At 38.0% G+C, this 18,364-nt stretch overlaps 1 protein-coding gene and 1 long non-coding RNA gene across 2 annotated transcripts in view; both read right to left on the reverse strand.

Annotated features, from left to right (window-relative positions):
- Positions 1–3,245: 3,245 nt before the first annotated feature.
- On the reverse strand, positions 3,246–4,108 carry LOC148849883 (uncharacterized). The gene is made up of 2 exons (XR_016099663.1): positions 4,057–4,108; positions 3,246–3,963 (listed from the first exon to the last, which is right to left on the reverse strand). It is a non-coding gene; the product is annotated as an uncharacterized LOC148849883 (long non-coding RNA).
- A 390-nt stretch (positions 4,109–4,498) lies between these two features.
- LOC148849884 (beta-adaptin-like protein B) overlaps positions 4,499–18,364 on the reverse strand; it is a 35,397-nt gene continuing 21,531 nt past the window's right edge. The window contains exons 11-15 of the mRNA XM_088946937.1: positions 6,471–6,563; positions 5,967–6,376; positions 5,676–5,856; positions 5,393–5,596; positions 4,499–4,923 (exon numbers count right to left, since the gene is read on the reverse strand). Coding sequence (XP_088803063.1) covers positions 4,624–4,923; positions 5,393–5,596; positions 5,676–5,856; positions 5,967–6,376; positions 6,471–6,563 — 1,188 coding nt within the window. The 3' untranslated portion in view covers positions 4,499–4,623. The remainder of the gene's footprint in view (positions 4,924–5,392; positions 5,597–5,675; positions 5,857–5,966; positions 6,377–6,470; positions 6,564–18,364) is intronic.

Raw genomic sequence — 18,364 nt, forward strand, 5'->3', positions numbered from 1 at the left:
TGTTTAAATATAAACAATATTTTAAATATATTTTGATATATAAATAATATCAATATATACTATATATATTTAATATATTTATAATTAGGTTGAAGCGGGGCTGGGACCTCATTCCCCATCCCCAACCCCATTGGGTCGGGGATGTCGGGTACCCATCAAGGATGGTGAAAATTGCATCTCTAATGCTGTGGCCATTTTGTGAGGAAATCCTTTGACTCATTTAAAAAAATATATTAAAAAATTATAATATATGGAAACACTTAATGCCCAAATTCATATGATAAAGTGTATGAGTGTATCATTATACCTTGTTGGAGCCTGCTAGCATAGGACATAGGTGGCTTGTCAGCTGAAATACGTTGTTATTTTAACCATTTCAGCTGAAACGATCTCTCTCTTTTTTTTTTTAATTTCAATTCTATTTCAAATTTGTTTCTCTAATTAACACTTGTTTTCTCTCATTAATTGCTATGTTAAATCCTATTCCCTCATTAAATTCTACATTTAAATCATTAATTTATTTTTCTAATTAACTCTAAGTCTCTTTCATTAATTTACCATTCTCTCTCTCTCATTAATTTCCACTAATTACACCATTGACTCTTTTGGTTGGAGTACAAATTTATTAAAAAAAAAAAGAATATCTCCTTTATATGTATGTTAAATTTATTGCAGCTGGATGCCCATGATTTCATTATGTGGTAGAGTTTTTGTGGGTAGGAAATCTGGGCTATGCAAAACTATTGTAGTACAAATACTTTTAATGCAATTCTGATTTATTTTTACTTCAAATTTTACCTTATTTTGTTTGATTGCAGAACAAATGAAGTAAATAAGACCTGAAGTATAATAAAGTACAACTTCAAATAAAATAAAATAAAAATCATTTTTTTCAATTGCACTCCCATTCATTTTTATTAATGCAAACAAAGTTGTTTTGCAACCAAACAGAACTTTATTCACACCACCAAATCCACAATACTATGCTTCAATTACTTGTCATAATTATGTGAGTTTTAAATTTGAATAAACATTTTATTTTATTAGTTCATGCTTAATAATTAAAAAAAAAATACAATCGACCATTAAACTTTATATATTATAAATATGAACAACAGTTGTTTTTTTCTAAGGAAGCATGCAGGCATACCTTAATTATTCTATCATTTTTCAAAACTTCCCAAGTGTGTCTTAGTGGTTCATGCTTCACATAAACTATTAAAGATTGGAAATATGTGCTTCTAGTATTTACATACATACCTTATGCATAGTTTACCTAAGGCTTACATTTAGCGTCATTGATTCCTTTTTTGAAATTTATTTGAGTTTTCCTAGCATATTCATACATATCCTAATTTTTCTACTTTATCTATGCACATTTAGATACTTATCTTAAAATTTTATTTACATTACTCAACGTTTTGAATACTTTAAGGGTGTTCTATAGTGTGGATGAGAAATTGGTGGGTGTAGATTGGTACACACCACACTCCGTAGTAGGGACCAATCCACACCACACCATAGTCCACAACTATTCTGAATTGTGTCCACACCCCATGGTGGCGTTCTGTAGGTGTGGTGTGGGCCAATCCACACCACACTTTTTGATTCCATGTATCTCATATACATTTTATGGGAGATCTACACAATTGATCATAAATGTCTAATTTTTGCATTTTATATGGTAAATAAATTGAAAAAAAATGTGTCAATATGTAGATAATAATTTCATTTTTAAATAATTAAAAAAATATTATTTTAAATATTAAAAAATAATATTTAAATAATGAAAAAATAGTTAAGAAGGAGAACTGTCGAACTTATGCTAGAATTAACATTAAAAATTATTATTTTATTGATAAAATATTAAAAGTTCAAAATTATTAAAAGATTAAATAAAATGAGAGTAATTAGACCAATGCAACATGGGTGCATTACACTGAAACCTTCCCACAAACTATCTACATAATAGTGTGGACTATCTACGAGAAAATATTATGGACAATAAATTGGGGTGTAGCCAATCCCTGTCCATGCTATTTTATGGACGAAGACCATCCACACGTAGCAAAATGCCATATCTTACCGTGGATAGGAACAAAACGGTCCTGTCCATGATATATACACGCTACCGAATGCCACCTTAGTCTTTAAACATTGGTTACCTTTGGCCATGTCCTCGAGGGTTAAGGATTGAACTTGTTTCCCTAAAAGAAGGGTAAACTCCATATACAACTTATACTATTGAGGGTTTTCACTTAACCACCTAAACCTATTTTTAGGGGTTTAACTATTGAGTCCACCCCTAGGAATCTTAGCTCCACCCTAGGGATGGAATCAAGCATAAAAAATCACAACATATCAACTGATACGTATCATTCCAACAACATCCCGATACATGGAACACTACAAATCTAGTAACTTCGTTCCTTTTCATCTATATCGGATTGATACGGACCCATATTGAGCCGTTTTGGATCTACATCGACCGATAAGGACCGATATTTTGAATGTATCAACCTATACATATTGTAATATTATATTATCTCTCTCATAAATAAGCCTATTTAATAATACTTTGTCTCTCTAATAACTCCTAATCTCCTATAATTATTACCTCTCTCTTAATAACTCTTTTTTTCTTTTAATTAATAATTAATTACTACATTTATGACAATATTCAAATTCAAATTTTAATTTGACCTGCCATTAAAGAAATAAATTCGAAATTGACTTGTCATTAAACCAGCATATTTAAAACTAACAAATAAAAAAGGTAAGAAGAATTGAACCCTAGTAATTTGATTATAATAAATATAAACAAACCACCACACCATATTCAATTGTTGATTAATAGTTTATGTATTATTATTCTTAAGCAAATATTTTTCTTCTTAATGAATGTTCATTAATTAATGTTAAAATTGAGTATTAAAACTTATATACTAATAAACATTAATATAAATTATATTGATTTTCTGAAAATTAATACACATTTTACCCCTTCCATTATCTTCAATGATTACCAATTTGTCCCTATATAGCTATATCTCACATTTTATATAAACTATGGGTTTATATGTTTAAATAACTTGCTTTCTTTATAAGTGTTTAAATAACTTATTTCAGGTCATATAAAATTTATATTTATTGTTATTAATGTATTTTTTAAGATTTATATAAATATCCTAATGTATCCATGGTATCTTGATTTTTGATATATGTCCATACCTATCCAAAGCATATCCCGAAATATCTCTTAAAATTATCTTTTCAATACACATAATCCCAACAATCAAATCCACGGGATGCTCTTATCGTACGGGACCAAATGGACTCGGTAATAATTGGGTCCTGAGCATCAGATCCAGAATTTGTTAGCTTAACCGTCAACCCACCCATTGACAAATGTAACATTGTCGTGTACCACCATTTTCAATTCCCATGGAGGAGAAACTCTTCTTCAAAACTAGCAAAAGAAAACTTGGGTGCTTATTTCAGTTTAGAATATAATAAAATTCTGTATGGACCCATCCATGGACATAGGAACACACTGCCGATCACCGCAAATCTTGTCTTCTCTGTGCCTGTGGCTGCGTGTTGCCTCTGTAGATTTTTTCTGGTTTTGATTTCATCGTTTCACAAATTCCGACAAAGATTTGTGAGTACAGAAAACAGACGAATTCACATCTGCGCCCCCACATGCACATCAAAGCGTGCATTGAGAACATCTCTCATACTTATAATTGGAAGATGTTCCCAATGCACGGTTTGGATGTACTGTGTGAGGGTGCACTTTGTGGGGCGCCAATGTGATATCAACATAGGTTGGCAAGTCACACTCTATGAAGGTCGGATCTGCTGACCATAATATATTGTTAGCCACGTTTGTCCAGTCACACCGAGAATATTGGTGATATAAAATACAAGATATGTTCACAATGTGGGATAATCCTACGTCTCCTGAAAGTAAAGGAAATAGAATAATATCACCAACGTAAGGGCATTCCCGCTATATTATCATTTATGTAAAAAAAAAAAAAATGGTATGCTTACTTCAAGATGTTAATGTGATATTGTACTGTTCACTTAAGGAGTAATGGACCCTACAGGATATCAGGCATTGATTAATACAAAAATAAAAAATAAAAAATAAAAACGATAAAGGGCATTCAACAGCCAATAGCTAGGAAAAGAATTCAAGTAGAAATGTAAAATTGTGGAACAGTTAAAAAAAATCAAGCAGCCATAAAATGCAGTGCCACCACATTCAGTCATCCTAGGTTCACATCTGCCCCCCACAGAATGCGCCCCAGAAACTCTCCACATGCACATCTCAGTGTGCATTGAAAACATCTCCCGTATTTGCCATTGGGAGATGTTCCCAATACACGGTTGGGATGTGCTGTGTGGGACGTTGTTGGGACACATTCTGTGGGGGGCAGATCTGAACTCCAGAATCATGGCCAGAAAATAAATACCTTGAAACTGCACTCAGTTAAATCAATAGTACCGCTGAAGAAGGAAAAAACAAAAGAGTATCAACCAAAATATTGGTAGTCAACATTATATATTATACAAAGAAAAGAAGAGAAAACATACAAAAAGCACAGGCAAACACCGTCAACCCTTGAGAAGCGTCTCCATGGCTTCAAAGAAAATTGGAGCCATTTCAGGGCTAGGTGTTTTGATTGCACACTTAACGCCAGGAATACCAACAACAGCTGTTAATTCAATCAGGAATGGGATCCCCCTGGGGATCTTCGCTGAGAGATACAATACTTCCTGATTTGCATGCCTCCTCTTTGCGATGAGGAACAAGTTGGATGAAGCAAGGCGGTCAAGGGTGGCTTCCACACTGTTCACCACAGCGCCTGGCAAGTCCTTTGTGACCTCATTTGAGTCAGGCAGGGACTTCCATGTCTGCGAAGTATAAAGGCAATCCAAATTGATTACTAAAGCAGGCTTTGACCCATCTCTCCACCAAGGCAACAAAAAATCGGGGAAAAATTCATTTGTGGGCTCCACTTCTTGAAGCAAATATTAAGTTAAACTTTGATGGATGTGCATGTGCCATTCAAAACCAAGAAACTTGAAGGATTGTGGTGTTTTCATAAATGAATTCTTCAGGAATCACTTTGTTAACCTATTTTGGACCTCAAGTACTGCGTTACATCATCAGATCTCTAATTCGGGGGGAACCAGGCCCTGGAGTTGGATATACTTTTTGTTTTTCTTTGACCATGTTTTGTTGGCTATTTAGAGGGTTTTTTTTTTTTTTTTGTACTTTGTCCTCTTTTTTCATATGTTCCTCGTCATAAAAGAAATCAACTGTGTAATATGATAAAAAAGGCAGAAAGATATGAAGAAAAACAAATCCTTGAGAATTTACCTCAAGGAAGTTAGCACGCTCCATTTTACCATCCTCAGTAAAGAAGACCAACAATGAAATTTTGTCATTGAAGTACCACACCGGCTGTTGGTTGTTTTTAACTGCAACCTGAAGAAGGGTACTAGGAGGACCAGGAGAGAGATTCTGGAACAGCACCATTGGCAGAAAAGTCCTTGCCGATGTGCCTGGATGCAATTGTGGAACCTAGCTAACAGAAGAAAATGATCAGTTTGACATAAAGGCATTGAAAATAAGCCAATTCAAGACTGTATGATGCGTCTACCTGCAGAGGTCCAGCAGCTGCAAGACCAAATGTATTTTTGTTGAACTGAATCATGAACCCATCAAGTGTAATCTGTGTATTGTTCTCAAACAACATGCTGTAGAATATCTGTCCATCATGGCGTGTAAGCTGAGCACTTATCTGTAGGCCTTGACCATTTAGTAACAAAGGTAAAGGAGGGCTGCAGAGGCATTTTTAGAAGACTATGTTTGTGTCATTATGCACAATGTCTATATATTGTCAAAACTTTCAATTGCATTACTAGTACAATTCAAATCCAATAATCCTTACCCACTAGGTGCTGTAGCATCATCAACAGGGACAAGTGCATTATCTAGGCCGATTAAGTCACCCAGTAAGTCTGGCACTGGAGCAGCAGGGGCTGGTGTGGCAGGTGCAGGTTCTGGCTGCCTCATAGCTGCATATGGGGCATTACCTGAACTAGTTGGTACTGATGCACCACCATCAGCTGCATGAGTTGGGGGTTCAGAATAGCCTGCTTCACCCCCATCAGGATATTCATCATCTTCTGGTCTTTGGACTGCAGTTTTTGCACGGCTTACAAATGCATCTGGGGGCTTATGGTATACAGAAGACAGAGTAGCAATATTTGCTAGAAGCTCATCGAGAAGTGAAGGATCAAGCTGGTTAGAATCATCACTGATAACAGGCTTCTCTGCTAACACAACATCTTTGGCTGCCTGAGATAAATGGGAATCAAAAGGTAAAATATCACTACTTTTAAATGCTATAAAAACACATAGCCCTAAAGGTGTCTAAATAGGCTAGATCTACCTCTGGATCAGTTGAAAGAAGCCGCCAGTAAATATAGGCACGATCTCGCAGATCTGGATTGTCAGTCTCTACGGTGGCATTATTCAGAACAACCTGTAGAAGTGCAGTTAAAGCATCAACCAAGATGACAAGAAATCACATGCAAGAACATTTAACAATTGTATGGTTAAAGACTTTGTTCCCAACAAGAAAAGTAACATCAACCCCTAGACTGCATAGGGATCAGTAGCATCATCAGATTTTGTAGTTCGCTACTATAATTTGTAATAGCGGCCTCTCTGTATGTGCAAGGGTAAGGTTGTGTACATCTGTCCTCCCCAGACCCCACATTGGCAGGAGCCTCATGCACTGGGCAGCCCTACTATAATTTATAATAACAGCACATGCAGAACCTCACAAGTGGAATGTAATGTACAACCTATCTGCATTCCGTGCTTTACATATCTAAATGACTTAAAAACTATCATTCATTTACAATTATCAAAAAAACTATCGTTCATTTTTTTTTTTTGATAAATAAAAACTATCATTCATTTTTTTTTGATAAATAAAAACTATCATTCGTTCCAAAGAAATATTTAGTGACAGTTATGGAGGAACACATACCTACAAGTAAACTCATGAAAACAGGGGTCCCACCCCTTTACAGTTGGGAACAAAAATGCCAAGATAGTTCCAGTACATACACTAATCATGTTGGAACTTGACACATGACAACCTGAATCCTCAAGGGAGGAAAAGGAAAAAAAAACAAGATAAATTTTACAGTTGGCCAACTGGTCTGGAAAGAATTGCCACCTTAAAATCTAATATTTCACATATGGGTCTGTGCCCATTTTCTGCAGATGGACAATCTATTTGATTCTTCTTATTTTCATGGTAAAAAATCCATAAAAATCCAGTGAAAATTTACAGATCAGATAGTCAAAGATCATTTCTTCAGGCTAATTCTTGGCCTTGGCAATGTGCTTAGGTAGACATATCCAGTGGTAGGTTTCCAGGTTTCCTAAACCTATGTACATGAGACACATGTTTGTTATTGAAGAGTAAAGAAGGAAAATATGCTTGTGTGGAAATAAGCAAATTCCACTGCCATTCATAGTTTGTCAAGGCATTGCCTAGGCATCAACTAGGTGACTAGGTCTCCTTGGCTAGGCACCTCATCTTAACGCCTAGAGGCAACTAGGCATGCATCTAGGCAAAAAGGTGCCCGACTAGGCAACAAAAATGACAAGGCAGACACTTTATTATAATATCATTCATATGTGTACTAATATCCTAATACTCCCTCCCTCCCTCCCTCCCTTGTTCTTTTTTCTCTTTTACTTTCTATCTTATAAAATTATAGCCTTCTTTAGTTGCTTATTTGATATGAAATTGTTGTATTAAATGTTTATTATATTAATATTGTTTTTGAAAGTATTGAAATTGACACATTTGTAATACTATTGTCATAGACATGATGATTTTCCACGTTTTGAGAGGACTTATAATGTTCTTTACAAAGAGAACTGCTATTTTGTTTGTTAATATTCATGTTGAATGGTATATAAAACTAGAAAATTAAGCAAACTTTAGCTTTTTTTTTTTATTTTATGAAATTCTTCTCGCCTAGATGCCCCACTGTTGTGCAGAAAGCCAGAGTACCCTAGACACCTTGACAACTATGCTGCCATTACAAGGAAATTATTAAAAAAAAAAAACGGTGATAGGGACAAAAGGACAACAAACACAGAGAATTATAACAGAAACAAGTGGTTTATTTTATGGAGAATTATAACCATAACATCTTGCCAATTTTCAGTTCTAGTTAATGGAGGGGTCAAGGACTTCTTCCCAGCACGTAGAGGGCTCAGGCAAGGAGATCCTCTTTCTCCCTTTTTGTTCACACTTGTGGCAGATGTGCTCAGTAGAATGATTTCTAGAGCAGATAGGGAAGGGCTAATAAGAGGTTGGAGGATGGGCAGGAATAATGTCACAGTGACTCATCTTCAGTTTGCTGATGATATCATCATCTTTTGTGAAGGGGGAGACTTGGGGAGAGTGAGGAACCTAAAAGCTCTTATTAAATTCTTTGAGTCTGCTTCAAACCTATCAATTAACTTTGACAAAAGTTGTGTGGTGGGAATCAATTTGGAACATTGGGAGGTAGAAGCTATAGCAGGTTATCTAGAGTGTTCCATATCTGATTGGCCTTTAACCTATTTGGGCCTTCCGTTAGGAGCTAACCCAAAAGAAAGTTGGCTCTGGTATCCAATTGTGGAAAAGTTTGAAAAGATGCTGGCTGCTTGGAAAAGAAGTTACATTTCAATAGGGGGTAGAGTGACCTTGATTAGGGCGACACTCGCTAATCTTCCGGTTTATTTTCTTTCTGTATTCAAGATACCCTCAAGGGAGAAGCCAAGAAGCTAGAAAAGGTGATGAGGGATTTCTTATGGGAGACAGGGGAAGAGAAGAAGGACCACTTGATTAGGTGGGAGATAGTCAGTAGGAGTAAGGAAGAAAGGGGATTAGGATTGGGAAATCTAGTTCTTAAGAATGAAGCTTTACTAGGGAAGTGGCTTCGGAGATGACCGTTAGAGAGAGAAAGGTTGTGGCACAAGGTGGTGAATAGTATTCATGGCTGTTTGCAGAACGGTTGGGATGCCGGGGTATCTCGACGGGCGACTCTTGCAACACCCTGAAAGGCCATTCACGGAATTCTACCCCATTTTCTCAATCTGGTCAGGTATGATGTTAATTCTGGACACAATGTTCTTTTTTGGGAAGACATTTGGGTGGGCAACCAACCTCTTAAAGACCTTTTTCCCTCTCTTTACTCTCTTTCCCTTTATAAGGAAGAGCCCATTTCCAGTTTTATTTCCTATTCAGACTCTTCTTTGGCCCTAAACTGGGATTTTGGTTTCCGTAGAGGGTTACATGATGATGAAAGTGCTTGTGTTTCAGATTTATTGTCTTCACTTGAATCTATTTGTTTAGATCCCCTCAAACCTGACACAAGAATTTGGACCCCTAACCCGAATGGTTTGTTCACTTGCTCCTCTTTCTTCAAGTCCCTTTGTTCCACTTCTGCACCTCAGAATTTCCCCAATTAAAGAATTTTGGACTAGGCCCATTCCCCCAAAGGTTGTTGTTTTTTGTTGGGAAGTTTATTATGGTAAGATTACACCTTTGAAAACATACAAAAGAGAAGACTAAATTGGTGTTTATCCCCTAATTGGTGTTTTCTTTGTAAATCTCAGAATGAGGACTGTCACCATTTACTGATCTCTTGCTCCTTTACTACAGCTTTATGGAATTGGATTCTTACGTTGTTAGAGTGTAAGTGGAACCTGCCATCTGATGCTAGTTTGTTGTTTAGTTCGTCTATTTTTGAATGACACACAAAGAGAGGGAGAATTATGTGGAAGTGCATAAGAGCAGCTTTGTTGTGGACGGTTTGGGAAGAAAGGAACACCAAAATCTTTTGTGAAAACGAAAGGAGCTTCTCGGAAGTTAAAGAATGTATTTTGACAAGGGCAATTCAGTGGCTGAAAACTCTAAAGATGTTTGATCCATACTCTTTTGATGACCTATGGAGAAGTTGGTTAGTAGTGGCTAATACTTCTACCAGGAAGGACAGACATGGGGTTGAACAGATGCCACCAGGGGAGGAGTTTATCAAGCTGAATTTTGATGGAAGTAGCCGAGGAAATCTAGGACCTTCAGCATAAGAGAAGTGCTGAGAAACAAAGATACTAACATGATATCTTTGTACTCAGGTCCTGCGGGTGTGGGAGACTCTTTAAGGGCCAAATTACTAGCTGCTGTACAAGGAATCCAGCTTGCAAATCAGCTAGGCATAGAGCATCTGATTATTGAAGGGGATTCCCAGGTGATAGTGGGTTGGCTAAAGGATCCAGACACTGTTATTTGGGGTTTTAGAGATCTCCTCGAAAAGGTCAAATGGTTAGCAAGGAATATGACAATCAGAGTTCAATGGGGAGGCAGATCAGCAAACTCATTGGCTGATTCACTTGCAAAACAAGGGGTTTCCCAAGATACTTTATTTTGGGCTTTAGTGTAATTTCTTTTGTACTTATAATTCTGTAATTAGTTTTAAAGGAAAGGTCGCATCTCGTGCCTTTCCACGGGTTGCATGTAACTCTTATTTGCTGGTTTAATAAAATTTCACTCATTTATCAAAAAAACAAAAAAAAAAAAATCCTCCTGTTCTTTTGTTACCGGTTGTTTTATTGATGGATAACTGAGAACTTTATTAATTTGAGAATGGTTTTTGTTTGCTTTGTAGAACCCCACCTCTCTCTCTTTCACTCTATTTTCTTTTTTCTTTTTCAGTCCATCTAGTAGAAGGGAAAAAAACGTTATGGAGGTGTGCAAGGGCAGGCTGGGCAGCATTCTTGTAGTCCATTGGGGAAGAGAGGCAAGGGAGAATGTTCAGAGATAAGTTCTAACATAGAAATGTCATCATAGAACACATTAGATTGGATTCGGGTGGGATTCCAAAGAAGTGAAGACATCTTATGGAGTATGTGTGTGGAAAGGGATTATGTGTTTCTAGTCAGCTTTTCTCAATCTTGTGTCCTTCAGGGTTGGTGTTGGTTCAACAATCAAATTTTAGGAAGATGATTGGCTGGGTATTGGAAAGTTGTGTGATCTTTGCCCTCGTCTGTATAGGTTGGGTACGAAAAATAACTCCATTACGGAGAATTTTGAGATCAATCAAGGTAGAGCAGTATGGTGTCCAAAATTTTGGAGATCTCTCTTGGATTGGGGGATTCAAGAATGTTTAGATCTTCCGCCATAACTCCAGTCAGCTGAAACTCAGGTGGAAAGGAAGGATTCAAGATGGTAGAAAAAATCTACAAATAACCTATTCTCAGTTAAATCTTTCTACAAGACTTTGTCAAGGCCAAATGGAGAGAGTTCAAAATCTAAAGGCATCTGGGGAAACCCTGTTCCCCCAAGGGTGGAAGCTTTTGCTTGGCTAGTGGCATTGGATAACATTTTGATTTTAAACCATCTTTAAAACAGAGGTTTTCACCTAGCTACTTAGCTAGCAGATGCTATCTTTGTGAGAATGTGGAGGAGATTGCCTATCATCTACTTGCTGAGTGCCTTTTCTCCAAGTTCATTTGTGGCTGCTTCTTCTTTGGGCTCTTCAAGTCTAGAGGGTGGTCTCCCAATTCAGTGGAGGAGATTTTCTCCAAGTGGCCAAAGGTAAGGGATGTCAAGGGAAAGATCGCCTGGAGCTGCATTCCTTTTGCTGTCTGTTGGGAACTTCGGAAAGAAAAAAAATAGAAGAATATTTGAAGAGAATGAACAAACAAGGGATTAAATGACATTACCATGTGGCAAAAGAATTACGGACTGGGTTCTCACTCTCCCAGAGTAAAGGAATCACAAAAGAAAACCTTGGTTCTGGTTTTTTGGAACATTCTGGAGTTGGCTTAATAGTTTCCCTTTTGTTTTGTTTATGTATTTCTCCTTTTTTTTTCCTTCAGTGTTTCCTTTATGCTTGCTTTGCTGTCCTTTGTAGCTTTGTTTTCGAATGATATGTCATCACTATCAGATGTACTTCTTTCTTTTATTAATAAGTTTTCTTTTTTATTTATTACCGAAAAAAATAGAATGCATTAGGTTGAAAGTTGTCCGTTGGGTTAAAACAGTGGGGCTGTTTAACTCTTGGTCTACTAAGAATTGTTGCTCCTCAATGAGAACCACAAGCAGCACATTTAATCAAATTAAATTTTGATGGATGCAGAAGGGAAAATCTGGGTCAATCTAGAATAAGAGGGGTCTTCAGAAACCGTAACAGGGATGTCCTATCATTGTTTTCTGGACCAGCAGATCATGGGAATTCAACTAGGACAGAAATATTGGTAATACTGCAAAGTTTGAGGCTGGTAAAAAGTAGTGATGTCAATGGGTCCGCTCTACCTGACTGAACCGATTATGTCAATTCTGGAACTGTGGTTTTTGTCCCGATTAATAATTGGGTTAGGAATGGTTCTTGCTGTTCCAAACCGATTAAGGTTATATGTAGAGCTCTTTTTTTGTAATTTTTGTTATATTTTATGTTAAAAGAGTAAATTTAATAAACAGTATATAAGATTTTATGTTTAAAAACACATTTTATCAACATATAAACAGTTTAGTATTTTACTTTCAGTTTTATGAAGGTTATTTTATAAAAATGAAGTTCTAAATTGTTATTATCATTGGTAATTATAGGTGCCAAGTATAACCGGGTCTAATCAGGTCAGACCCGATTGTCCTGATTAATAATTGGTTCAGTTTTGGGTCCTTACTATCTTGATTAATAATAGGAATGGGATTGGTACACCATGTCTCGAACCAGACCCGACCCATTGACAACTCTAGCAAAAAGTCACAACCTCAAATTTGTTAATTCAAGGTGATTCCAAAGTGGTGATGAGCTGGATTCAGGAGGCAGAAAGAACTCCTTGGCAATATAGAAATATTATGAGGGAGATGGAGCTGAAAAGCAATAGAGTGCTTTATGTGTCTTGGGTATAGATCAGCAAATAAGCTGACTGAGGCTGATGCTTTGGCAAAATAAGGGGTGGAAAGAGAACTATATCTTTTTCTTGTTATTTCATCAAAAAATTAAGTGGTTCATTTATCTGTAATGGCAGAAAATTAAATAAAAATAACACAGGCAGTGGACATATTATGCATAATCAACTCTAGAATTGGAAATTGGGGATGGTATTATGCTAGGTGAAAGATCATGGATTTGGCATTCATGGTCGATTCTGAAAGTCTGAGGAAAAAAGATTGGGGAAATTGAGAAGTGGCTGGACCCCTGGAGGGGCTGCACTACATAGCCTCTCTGGCGAGGGATCAAGCCTCCCATAGTTCCCTATAAGTTGGTGATGGGAGAGAAAGTCTGAGAGATTCTGAGGAGGGAGGGAGGGAGAGAGAGAGAGAGTGAGAGGTAGAATGTATCTAGTCATAGCTGATGGTCAATTTATTATTTTGTTATTCTAGTTGCCATTTACTTTTCAGTTTTATATTGTTATGTGTTATGATGTAAACACCAAGGGCAGATGTGTCCTTTCATGTAACTAGCATAACATATAAATATTAAATTGAACTGGCGGCGGCAGAATATTGAGATTCTGTTCTTCTACTCAAAACCTGTGTTCTACTGCTCTCTCACCACTCTTTCTCCTCTTTCTTCTTCACTTTCTCTTCTCTTCGAACCTGAAGTTTCTTAGTGATCAAGACTGATAGCAGTCTTGAACACCTACATGGTATCAGAGCCAAGTTAGGGTTTCTCATGTGAGCCTAATACTATCCGACCACATGAGAATCTCCTAGGACTGGAAGCTGAAAAGAAGGAGTTCGCAGACTGATTCTTGGAGATCGCCAGAAGTGTTAGCAGCTATTGGAAGCTTGTTAGGGTTGCAGAGTGTTGGTGGTCAGGAAGGATCAGAGAAGACTAGGGTTCGGGTAACCCTAGAAGGCAGTGAACATTTTTTCCTTGTAAGTTATTTACTTTCTAAGAGAAGTTCTATCAGAGAAGATAGGTTAGACCTATCTGGAGGGGGAGGCCGAACCATTCTAGGGTTTTCTCTCTTCGATTCACTAGGGTTTTACAGCAAACCCTAGGCCGAACTGTCTCAACTTTGTTTCTCACTGCTCTAGGGTTTGAAAGTGATCTTACGGCAAGCCCTAGTGTTAGACTGAACCTTGTGATCTACCTAGAGCTGCCCTCAAGTTTATTGTTAGCATTGATCAGATTCTAGGGTTTCTTATTAACCCTACTGTAAGTCTATCTATACGGTACTAATTGGATTGTGCAACTAAATTGTTCACTTTAAGGACTGTTTAAAACCCTAACTCTGCCAAGCATATCAGACCTATTTTTAAGCTGTTTTCAGAGTCCTAAGGGGTTAGAGCTCTACAGACAGCTACTGCTGTGTTGGCTAGTTGGTTTCAGATCAGAATTATCCCAGTTTTGTGCACATACACTGTGAATACAGATCAGGCCTATACTGTTTTTGATTGTGATTGGTAGTCTAAATGTTGTTTTGAGACTTGACAGAAATGGAGTTTAAAAATCAGGCAGAAGGCAACCTTGGGAACATCAGTTATGGTAGTGTTTCTGAGATGGGTGGTCAGATTACAGCCGTAAAGTTTGATGGATCAAACTATTTGGAATGGGCCCAATCAGCCATGATGACTATTGGTGGAAGAGGTAAATTAGGGTACCTCTTGAGAGACATGAAATAACCTCCTAAGGGAGACCCGACATATACCAAGTGGATCCAAGAAAACTACTTGATTATGACATGGCTGTGTAATTCTATGCAGCCTCATATTAGCCGGAATTACTTGTGGGCAAAGACAACTAAGGAGATATGGGATGTTATGAAAGATACTTATATCCAACCCCTTAATGTTGCCAGAGCATATGAATTGAAAAATCTTAAACAAGGAGAGAAACCGGTTTCAGTATATTTCTCTACCTTGCAATCCCTGTGGCGTGAGATTGATCACTTAGAGACTCTTGAGTGGGAGAGTCCCGAAGATGCATAGATATATAGAAAGCAGGTTGAGACAAACCGGGTATTTGAGTTTCTGGCAGGCCTAAATTCAAAGTATGATATTGTACGACAACAGATTTTGACTAGAGACAGTGTGACTCTCTCTCAGGCATACTCATTTGTACACAGTGAAGAGACCAGAAGGAAAGTTATGATACAACCTCAACCCCCCACACCAGCCTTTGTAGCGGTCACCCCAAATCAGGGGGTGATTCAGAGAAGGACAGGAGGAAGAAAGACAAGAAGGATGTGGTATGTGAACATTGTAAGAAGCCCAAACATACAAAAGAAACATGTTGGAAACTACATCCTCACTTGGTTCTTGCGAAGTTGAGAAGCAAGAAGGGCACTGCTCATGTAGCCGTGAACACTGATTCAGCATCCTCATCTGGCACAAAAGGAACATCTTTAGAGTCCTTAACTGCAGTTCGGGCTGCCCTGGTACAGTTAGAAAAGGAAGTTGGAAATTCAGCTCAGCCACCGCAGTCACCATCAGCCCTTGCCACATCTGCCTTCGCACATTCAGGTACTCGAGCTTCAGCCTATCATGCCTCAGCTCCAGGTACTACTGAACCTTGTTGGGTAATAGATTCAGGTGCATCCGATCACATAACTAGCTTGCCTTCACTGTTTACTACTTACCATTTGTCTTCTGGTAGGGATAAAGTATCTATTGTTGATGGCTCCCTGGTTCCTATTTTTGGGAAGGGTGACATCAAGCTATCAGATACTATCTCCCTGTCATCTGTCTTGCATGTTCCTAAGCTTGATAGTAACCTTCTTTCAGTCAGTAGTATTACCAAGCATATGAACTGCTTAGTAACCTTCTTCCCTGACCGATGTGTTTTTCAGGACTTGGAGACGAAGAAGGTGATTGGGACTGGCCGTTAAACAAATGGGATCTATCTGCTCGAGGAGAGGTTCCGTCAAGAAGAGTTAGTAGAGAAGATGTCTTTTGTTTCTCAGAGTGTGAGTCCAGTTATGCTTTGGCATAACCGATTAGGTCATTTGTCTTTTCGGCCTTTAAAGAGTCTGTTTCCAGCTTTATTTAAATCTATTGAGTTGTCTCAGTTACAGTGTGAAAGTTGTGAGTTTGCTAAGCATTGTAGAAAGCCTTATTTATTGAGTAATAAAAGGAGTGATAATTCTTTTGATATTGTGCATACTAACGTTTGGGGGTCTTATCATATCCCTTCCATGGGTGGGTACAAATATTTCTTGTTATTTGTTGATGACCATACCCGTTTTTCTTGGGTTTATCCCATGCGTTCACAAGAAGAGGTACCTTCCCTGACCCAAAACTTTCACCAAATGATCCTAACCCAGTTTGATGTCGAGATCAAAGTTCTCAAATCTGATAACGCAAAGGAATACTTTGCTAACACGTTGACATCTTATCTTCTTCATCATGGGGTTATCCACCAGAGCTCTTGCTCTCATACACCTCAACAGAATGGAGTTGTCGAAAGGAAGAATAGGCACATTTTGGAAGTGACTAGAAGTCTCATGTTTACTTCCTGTTGAGCAAGAGCAAGTGAAGAGAGGAGAGGAGAAGAGAGAAGAGAGGTGAGTCAAGTGACTGAAAGCCCTCCAGAACTTAGGGGGCGAAAGAATGATTTTATTATTTATACTAATACAGTCGAACAATATAAACAGAGGAGAAATTACAATAGTACCCTTATGGTACTAAACCTGAATACATAAACAACTGTCAACACTCCCCCTCAAGTTGGAGCATAGATATCAATCATGCCCAACTTGTCACAAAGATCATGATGTTTAGAAAGGTTTAAAACCTTTGTAAAGATGTCTGCAAGCTGGTTCTTAGAAGTGACATAGGGGGTACACACTTCGCCTGTGATAACTTTCTCTCTGATAAAATGCTTGTCAACTTCGATGTGCTTTGTTCTATCATGTAGCACCGGATTGGCAGCAATGCTTATAGCTGCTTTGTTATCACAACAAATTCTTTATCCACGTGCCTTCAGCGACCCCGTGGGCCATAGCACGATATTTAGCTTCAGCACTAGATCTAGCCACCACATTTTGCTTTTTACTCCTCCATGTAACAAGGTTCCCTCCTATAAAGGTGCAGTAGCCACTGGTAGACTTTCTGTCACTTTGGGATTCAGTCCAATCTGCATCTGTATAAACTTCAACTTTCAAATGTCCGTGCTTTTGAAATAACAAACCAGTACTCAGATACTTCTTTAGATATTGGAGGATTCTCTCTGCTGCTTTAAGATGAGAAGACCTAGGAGCATGCATGAATTGACTAAGGACACCAACAACATATGCAATGTCTGGGCGAGTCATAGAAAGGTATAACAATCTCCCTACAAGCCTCTGAAACGGTTTCACATCCTGGAAAGATTCACCACAGTTGTCACCTAATTTATGGTTGGGGTCAATGTGAGAGTCAACTGGCTTCACCCCCATCTTCCCAGTGTCCTGAAGTAAATCTAGGATATATTTCCTTTGAAAAATGAAGATACCCTTCTTTGATCGGGCGACTTCAATTCCAAGGAAGTATCTGGCAGGTCCTAGATCCTTCACTTCAAACTGAGTAGCAAGAAAAATTTTCAATTTCTGAATTTCATCCTCCCAATCACCAGTAACAATTATGTCATCCACATATACAATTAGAGCAACAATTTTACCTTCTCCTTTTCACAAACAGTGTGTGATCTGATTGACATTGCATGTATCCTTTCTGCTGAACTGCCACATGGAATCTACTGAACCAAGCTCTTGGTGATTGTTTCAGCCCGTATAAGGACTTCTTCAACTTGCACACTTTCTGTTCATTGCCTTGGGCTAGAAAACCAGGAGGTTGAATCATGTACACTTCCTCTCCAAGGTCACCATTCAAGAATGCATTCTTGATGTCCAACTGGTGTAAAACCCAATCCAGATTAGCCGCAAGAGAGAAAATGACTCTAATGGAATTCATCTTGGCAACGGGGACAAAAGTTTCTGCATAATCAACTCCATACACTTGAGTAAATCCCTTTGCCACTAAGCGAGCTTTATACCTTTCCACTGTTCCATCAACCTTATGCTTGATTGTGAACACTCATTTACATCCAATTGGAACCTTTCCCTTAAGAAGATCAACAAGTTCCCATGTGCCATTTTTGTGAAGGGCATTAATTTCTTCCCTCATGGCATTTGTCCATTCAGGAACTGAAAGAGCTTCTGCCACATTCTTAGGGATAAGGAAAAGAAAGCATAGAATGAGGGTAAAATGTTCTCACAGGAGACAAAGTTGGAAATGGGATGTTTAGTGGTGCACAATCTAACACCCTTCCTGTGAGC

The sequence above is a fragment of the Nelumbo lutea genome, chromosome 5 (assembly GCF_056320005.1).
Source record: "Nelumbo lutea isolate HS-2025 chromosome 5, American lotus-T2T, whole genome shotgun sequence".
NCBI lineage: Eukaryota > Viridiplantae > Streptophyta > Magnoliopsida > Proteales > Nelumbonaceae > Nelumbo > Nelumbo lutea.